The sequence below is a fragment of the Pezoporus wallicus genome, unplaced genomic scaffold (genome assembly GCF_028554395.1).
Source record: "Pezoporus wallicus isolate ANWC-B61680 ecotype Strahan unplaced genomic scaffold, APGP_CSIRO_Pwel_v1 contig_6520, whole genome shotgun sequence".
Classification (NCBI taxonomy): domain Eukaryota; kingdom Metazoa; phylum Chordata; class Aves; order Psittaciformes; family Psittacidae; genus Pezoporus; species Pezoporus wallicus.
The window spans coordinates 27,978-35,647 of NW_026636887.1; the positions used below are offsets into that span (position 1 = coordinate 27,978).

Sequence of the window (7,670 nt, forward strand, 5' to 3'; positions counted from 1 at the left end):
CCGCCCTGCCGTGGGCAGGGACACCTCACACTAAACCATCTCACCCAAGGCTTTGTCCAACCTGGTCTTGAACACTGCCAGGGATGGAGCATTCACAACCTCCCTGGGCAACCTATTCCAGTGCCTCACCACCCTAACAGTAAAGAACTTCCTCCTTATATCCAGTCTGAACTTCCCCTGCTTGAACCCATTACCCCTTGTCCTGTCACTACAGTCCCTAAAGAAGAGTCACTCCCCAGCATCCCTATAGGCCCCCTTCAGATACTGGAAGGCTGCTAGGAGGTCTCCACGCAGCCTTCTCTTCTCCAGGCTGAACAGCCCCAACTTCCTCAGCCTATCTTCATACGGGAGGTGCTCCAGTCCCCTGATCATCCTCGTGGCCCTTCTCTGCACTTGTTCCAACAGTTCCATGTCCTTTTTATGTTGAGGACACCAGAACTGCACACAATACTCCAGGTGAGGTCTCACAAGAGCAGAGTAGAGGGGCAGGATCACCTCCTTCGACCTGCTGGTCACGCTCCTTTTGATGCAGCCCAGGATACAGTTGGCTTTCTGGGCTGCAAGCGCACACTGAAGCCTGCTCATGTTCATTTTCTCATCAACCAGCACCCCCAAGTCCTTCTCCACAGGGCTGCTTTGAATCTCTTCTCTGCCCAGCCTGTAGCTGTGCCTGGGATTGCTCCGACCCAGGTGTAGGACCTTGCACTTGTCATGGTTAAACTTCATGAGGTTGGCATCAGCCCACCTCACAAGCATGTCGAGGTCCCTCTGGATGGCATTCCTTCCCTCCAGTGTATCAACCGAACCACACAGCTTGGTGTCATTGGCAAACTTCACTGGACTGCCATCATTCCTCAAATAGGATGGATAGTAGCTAAGCTATTTCATCTACCAGTTCCGTCAGGACCTGCAGATGCATCTCATCAGGTCCCATGAACTTTTGGTTCCTTAGATGTTCTCGAGCTTGATCTTATCCTACAGTGGGTAGTTCATTCTTCCAGTCCCTGTCTTTCTTTCTGTGGCTTAGGCATTATGACTGGAGGAGCACTTGCTGGTGAAGACGAAGGCAAAAAAGTCACTGAGTACCTCAGCCATCTCCATATCCCAGATAGCCAGATCTCCTGTTTCCTTCCAGAGAGGACCCACAGTTTCCCTTTATCTTGCTTTTTTTCACCAATGCACCTGTGGAAGTTTTTCTTGTTGCCCTTGATGTCCTTGGCCAGATTTAATTCTACCAGGGCTTTAGCTTTCTTAACCTGATGCAGGGAAGGTGTACCTGACTGCACTTTCATTGAAGGTTTTTTAATGCTGTACAGCGAATACAATAGGACACGTGCATCTGAACAGCAAAGATAAAAAGAAATATTGGATTGCTGTCTTATCTCTTGAATGCCATCCATCTTATGTAATTAAAAACTATGCTATCGTGTGTTGAAATGCGGGAGGACAGACTTCAAGATGCTTGTGTGTATTTTAGTACTTAATGGCAGCTTAGCTCTTGCAAGAGTTCCAAAGGAATCATTGTGCTAAATACTGTGTATCCATAGAGTAAGAAATGTATTGTGTCTCTTCAGATGGTAAACAAGGATAGGATAAATAGTGAGAGAGAGGGGAATTCTCTACAGTTATTGACCACAGCCCTGGACTGTGGATTAAATAACATTCTCATAGTTATCGAAGAGACATAATGAAGTTTAAAATTTCAGCTTCCTCTTATGACATGGTTGGACCAAGTTTTTATACTGCTGTGGTGGTGTAAGAGTTGCTGAGGTAGTCTGAGAAGTTACTGCTCTTTTATCCTTTCTGACTCTGGGGGATCCCACTCTCCTTGCAGAGGAGCAGACGGGAACATGTAGGCTCTCTGTTCCAGTGCAGGGAAACTCAACAGCTGAGTTTGATCGTGCCTGGTAGGTTGTGGCAAGCTGCTGGATGTTTCCTTCAACCAGCTGAGGCACATGCATCAGCTCTGCTCTGCTGCCCTGCCTGGAAGTCAGGGAGGGTGGGTGTAGGGGTGAAGGAGTAATGAAGGCTTAAGGACAGTGACATCTCCAACTGCTGCAGTTGTCAGCAATGACTGTTGTCTGTCCACAGCTTCGTCTTAACTGATTTGACTCAAAGCAGTACTAGTAAGTTAATATGAAGTAGAAAATGAGGTTTAAATGGAGAGTGAACCATCTTGTTTCTCTTAGATCTTAGTTTAGTTTAAGTGCTAAAAGCCATAATCAGGTTTTTTTGTCGGTCCTTGTTGCTTTCATGAGAAAACCCGTGTAAGAGTGTTTTGGAAGTAGGCCCAGTGTTTTCTTCTTTGCTATGGCAAATATGTAAATTTAAAACCTGACTGAACACTTCAGTTCCATGTCTGAAGAAGGGTTTATGCTTGTTAGGATGGGGTGGCAGGAAAGGAAGGCAAGCATTTTAACTTCAAAAAAAAAATTGGCAAGGATCCCCTCACAAGGAGGTGCAAAGTAATAAATTCTCTCATAGCTTATGTGATCTACTGTGCTGTCAAGTTGATTATGAAGAAATGTGATAACACTGCCTGGAATATTTTTTTTTTTCTCCAGATTATTTAACTGGCATAATGATGTGAATGCTACAATGGACAGTTGTGTATTCTCTATCAGCTAGGGTCAATTGTGTATTCTGTATTAGCTTATACATACTTTTATATAACAATGCTGTCACATATACAGTACTTGGAAGCAAACTATGTTTCCTGAAATTTCAAATTAATTTACTGGCCCTTTGTTTTTTTCCCTTTTGTTGCTAATCTGAGAGTTCCAAATATATTAAACAAATTACCCTTGAATGGGACAATGGTGTATCCTTCTCACAAGCAGGAAATACGGCATGCTACCTGTTCAGGGAGGAGGATGTAATGTTAAAGGGAGAGCTGGACATCCATCTTGTTCTTAGACCCTGAGGTTGCAAACATGGAAAATATTACTAGAGTCCTTGGATTTTGTAGTGGGGAAGCATTCCTGGCAGATGTTCTGTTACGGAAGAAAATTCAGAGGAGAGAGCATTGCTTAGAACTTTAACAAATCGCTGGGGGGAAAAAAGAGATGTGCACAAATTGCCGGAATGTTACATATACAAAGTATGTTTTCAACGTGAAGTTTTCAGATTATCCAAATGTCTCTTTCCTGTTGCGTCTGTACTATTTGCAAATGGATGTTTATATTTAAAATATTGCCATTTTAAAAATATAATTATTGCTGTTGTTCTTGTGTTCTTGTTTTTGAACTCTAGGTATGAGAAGGTGCCAGTAATTCTGGTTGGTAATAAAGTGGACCTGGAAAGTGAGAGAGAAGTATCACTGAGTGAAGGCAGAGCCTTAGCTGAAGAATGGGGCTGCCCCTTTATGGAGACCTCTGCTAAAAGTAAAACAATGGTGGATGAGCTCTTTGCAGAAATCGTTAGACAAATGAACTATGCAGCACAGCCAGACAAAGATGATCCATGCTGTTCTGCATGTAATATACAATAGCATTAAAAATGACCTAACCTGGACTTAATTTGCAGAAATTTTGTAAGGTGGTAAAACTGCCTACTTCACTTCCTGGTTTGTGGGTCACTTGAAATACATCTGTAGTGAAGTAGCAACATTAACTCAGAGCTGAGCATTGGAAGTCAATCACTGACTCTGAATATAATTGGGTTAAATGACCACATCTCACCCGTTTTTCCCTTTGAGCACCTGCAATTTTATGGCACAGCCAGTTGATCGACAGGGTCATTCCGGTCAAAAGTACATGTGTTGCCATGTCAGACAGCAGCTATTTTTGAAGAAGCTGGAAAACTTCTGGAACAGAAACAGTGAAGAGAATATCTCTGAAGACCATTCCCAACTAGTATAAGCGTGGAAGGAGAGACAAGTCTTTCAGCGTCTCATCACCATGCTTCAGGACATGTGCTGTCACTTGTGGCCAAGTTTGTTCAGTCAAATATGTTGATTTCACCAGAACTTCTGACAGTGTTAAGAGGCTACCAGAGACCTATATAGTTTGGATTGTTTTCAAAATCAATGCTATTATTTCTACACTTTATCCCACATCTTGAAGTAGAAAACATTGAATCAGTGTGTGAAATGAGAGGCAAGATCCGAAAACAAATGACGGGTGAAGAAACAGTCTGGCATTGGAATGTTTTAAATCTTTCATTTTGCTGCTCAAAAATGGAGGATCGCTTCAGGTTTTGGTCTGCAAAAAGCCAAACAAACCCTCTGTTTACAAAGCAGGAAGCATCTTTATTTATCACTTTACTGAACCAGGAGGAAGCAACTGTGATGAAAAAAAATTGCTGAGCCTTACTAACAAGGAACACTTTAATAGAATAACTAGTACCATCTTGTAAGGAAAATTAAGCCATGTTGCATCCATATGTTCCCTTCTGCAGAAACCTCGTGGGACAGTATGAACATCCTGCATTTTTAAGTTTGTTAAAGATAACAGTTTTTCTTGCCTTCAAGGGCTACATTCTCTGGTGTGATCCCCAACTAAGCTTTGAAAATCAAGTTTGCTATTTGATAGCTTTAAGGATGAAAACTTAAATTGAATAACCATGTGAAATCTTTTGGTTCAGAGGTGACATAGTTACAGTTGTAATTCCTTAGGTGAGTGTGGAAATGGCTCTTTAATTGCCTGACACACTATTCAAAGGTTGCCCCAATTATTGGTGTGTTAAGTGGTGGGAGCAAATATTTTATTTTGAAAGGATGCTCGAGCTCTGACTTGCTAGTTTCATAGCAGTGAAGTATTTATCATTTGCATGACTAATGGCACAGAAATACCTATTCCGAAGTCTTACAATCAAAGTATAGAAACGTTTTCAATCACAATGTTTAGATTTTAAATGCTGGAGAGATTGTCTTGAGCTGGTTCTTTTATGGGTAAAATTGGCCATAAAAATACAGAGTCACTGAGCCTGTAGTCTAAGTAACACCATGCGTTTATTAGTTTTTCAATCTTGTGCAGTAACAGTGTAGTTCCTTGTGTTTAAATGAGTGAAAACAGGGGTGCTGGGGTGTGTGTGTGTGTTGAGTGTGTATGTGTGTGTGTATATGGCCCTTAGAAATGCTGTAATTGGAGTTAGGTTCGAGAGTTTTGCCTCCATCTGCAGAACTTCCTAAAACACTCTCATCTGCTACAAAGGAAACTTGAGTACAAAGCGCTTTGCAGTTCTTCATACATAAATATCCTTAACATTTTGAATTATAGTTCATTGGATGGTAACTAAAGGAAATCATATTCACGGAAGAGAACTGGCCATCTCTGCCCTTAATCTTTCAAAACCTTTCCATAACCAACGTATTGAAGGGCATTAGATGACGCAAAACATTAAGCCTTACTAGAACATAAATGTAGCCCGTTTCCCATCTACCTTGCAGAGCTTTTGTTACTGTACTTTGTTCTCTTTCAGGAGATAGGCACACCGTTTATTTCTGGCATCTGAATGCCCATTTTGGGTGCTCTGAATCGCCCTCCTAGAGGCACCTACCTCTTTCCATTGACAATATAGCAAACTTAGGCTTTTAACTTTGGTCCTCCAATTCACACAACTTATATGCCTAAACTAGATGGTATGAATGTTCTCTTACCCCCCTGCCCACCCATTGCGTGAGCCACCATGCTTAAGCAAGATGTGAGATATTCAATTAATGATATTTCAATTTTCATAGTATCTAGATTGGGAAAGGGTTTATTGAGCAGAACAACCTATCTGTAAAACAGCTTGTCAGTGTGAGATCACTGCATAAGTGCTCAAAAAAACCAAAACAAACCCCTACCAAACCTAAATTTGAAACCGAGTTGGAAGTACATGTTATGCAATGTTATTTACAGAGGTGTTAAAATCTTACCTCACAGATTGTTCATCCTCCAAGAAAATGACATGAAGTACAATATGAACAGGCTAACATGAAGTTCATAATATAAAACAGATGGGCTTTTAATATAGGGGAAAATGCACAGTGAATTTTTAACAGAAAACATTAATGAAAGTATCTCCCAGTCTTGTTCCCTCATTATGCTCTTACATTTCCAAAAACATCAGCTGTATGTAAGCTACCACACAACGTGGTGGGGTGGGGGAAGCCTAAGTGTTGTTTTTCACTGTATAGTTCTGAGGAAGTAGTTATGCACTATTTGTATTTCCACTAATGTGAAGATAGTGGAGCTTGAATCAATGACAGTTGCACTCAACAGAGATTTTTCAAATGACAGGGGTTGCAGGAAGGGAGGTGAGGGAACCATGCGGCGGCTGCGTGGCCACCCTGCAGGAGACATTGGTCTTGGGTCATAGTGTCGTTTGTACCCTGATAGGATTACCAATTCTAGTATTTGAAAGTTTCTTATAACATGCCTTAAAAATATTATGATTTGTTCCAAAGACCCACTTTTCCTTTGGCTGTTCTTGTACTTTTCTACAACGACAGCATTTCTGCAGTTTTGTTGGTTTGATTTTTTTTTTTTTTTAAGTTACAACTTTTATTCTTTTAAGCTATGATAGTGAGAGCAACTGTTTCCTCTTTCCCTTAAAAACTAGTCACAAAAACTAGTCAAAGCGAACAAACCAGAATTAGATCAAGAGTATAAAACATAATTGCATTGGATTTTGGTTTTTGTTTTTTTCCTGTTGTGTCTGTCCCCCCACCTCCCCTTCAGAGCATCAAGAAACATTTTGGTGACATTTTCTGTTCTGGTTCTAGCCTCTCCCTAATCCCAGTGCTACAGTTGCCATTACTTTTCTGTGGGAAAACTACTGGTATTTGCTTTCCTGTATAGAATGTTGCCTAAAGATGTCAGCCATTTGGTTGGGGGGTTTTGTGCATGTTTGGTTTTTATTTTCTTTTATTATTTTTTTTTTCACCAGCGTGCTGTCAAAGCACTGGTTAGGCTTTAATTATGAAACTCCGCAACAAAAACAAATGTTTGACAACTGCAGGAGGCTTTTATCTGCATTGTTGTGCATCTGTTAATTCTTGATCAGGGTTTGAAGGAAGAATGCAGTGGGTTCTGGAATCAGGCTTAACGCTGTTGATTTGGAGTTTCCTAGGGGTGAATTAATGTATTTCACAGTTAATTGTTGAGCTCTAATACAACTGGCAACTTAAAATGGGGCAACAGTTTGTTTTGTAACAATGTCAGTTGTTTAAACCTTGATGTTTCAGATAAAACAAGAATTGTACATAGAACTCAATGCAAACTCAGCAGTTGTATTTGGAGTTAAATTATTTTAACAAATAAATTTATTTAATGAAATCTCCCTTGCATCTTTCTTGTATTTTCCATTTTGATTTGATCAAAAAGCTCATCCAAAGCTGACGAGGGCTACCCAGTGAATTCAAAGAGCACTGTCAGCTATTTGCAGTTCAGCCATGATTTTTTTGCCAAAATGCTCTTCTTGCACAAATTAAATAACAATATGTTAAAATCAAACACTATTTTTCATGGGTGAATACATGTTGTGATTTAAGGTATAAGCTTGATAAAGAACCATCACAAAGGGTTATTTTTGGTTAGTTACTTATCTTAGAGGTATAAGATATGGCAAGAGAATAGTGCTTATTGTAAAGTGTAATAAAATGATGTACAAATTTAGTCAGTATGTGCATATAGTTAATATGCAGAACTACTTTTATAAGGTTGAGTTTGCAAAGGGTTAAGAAA

The 7,670-nt window shown here is 40.3% G+C and overlaps 1 protein-coding gene across 1 annotated transcript in view; it reads left to right on the plus strand.

Moving 5' to 3' along the window:
- The window catches only part of RAP2A (RAP2A, member of RAS oncogene family), a 35,120-nt gene extending 27,858 nt beyond the window's left edge, over nt 1-7,262 (plus strand). The window contains exon 2 of the mRNA XM_057402059.1: nt 3,253-7,262. Coding sequence (XP_057258042.1) covers nt 3,253-3,490 — 238 coding nt within the window. The 3' untranslated portion in view covers nt 3,491-7,262. The remainder of the gene's footprint in view (nt 1-3,252) is intronic.
- The last annotated feature ends 408 nt before the right edge of the window (nt 7,263-7,670 follow it).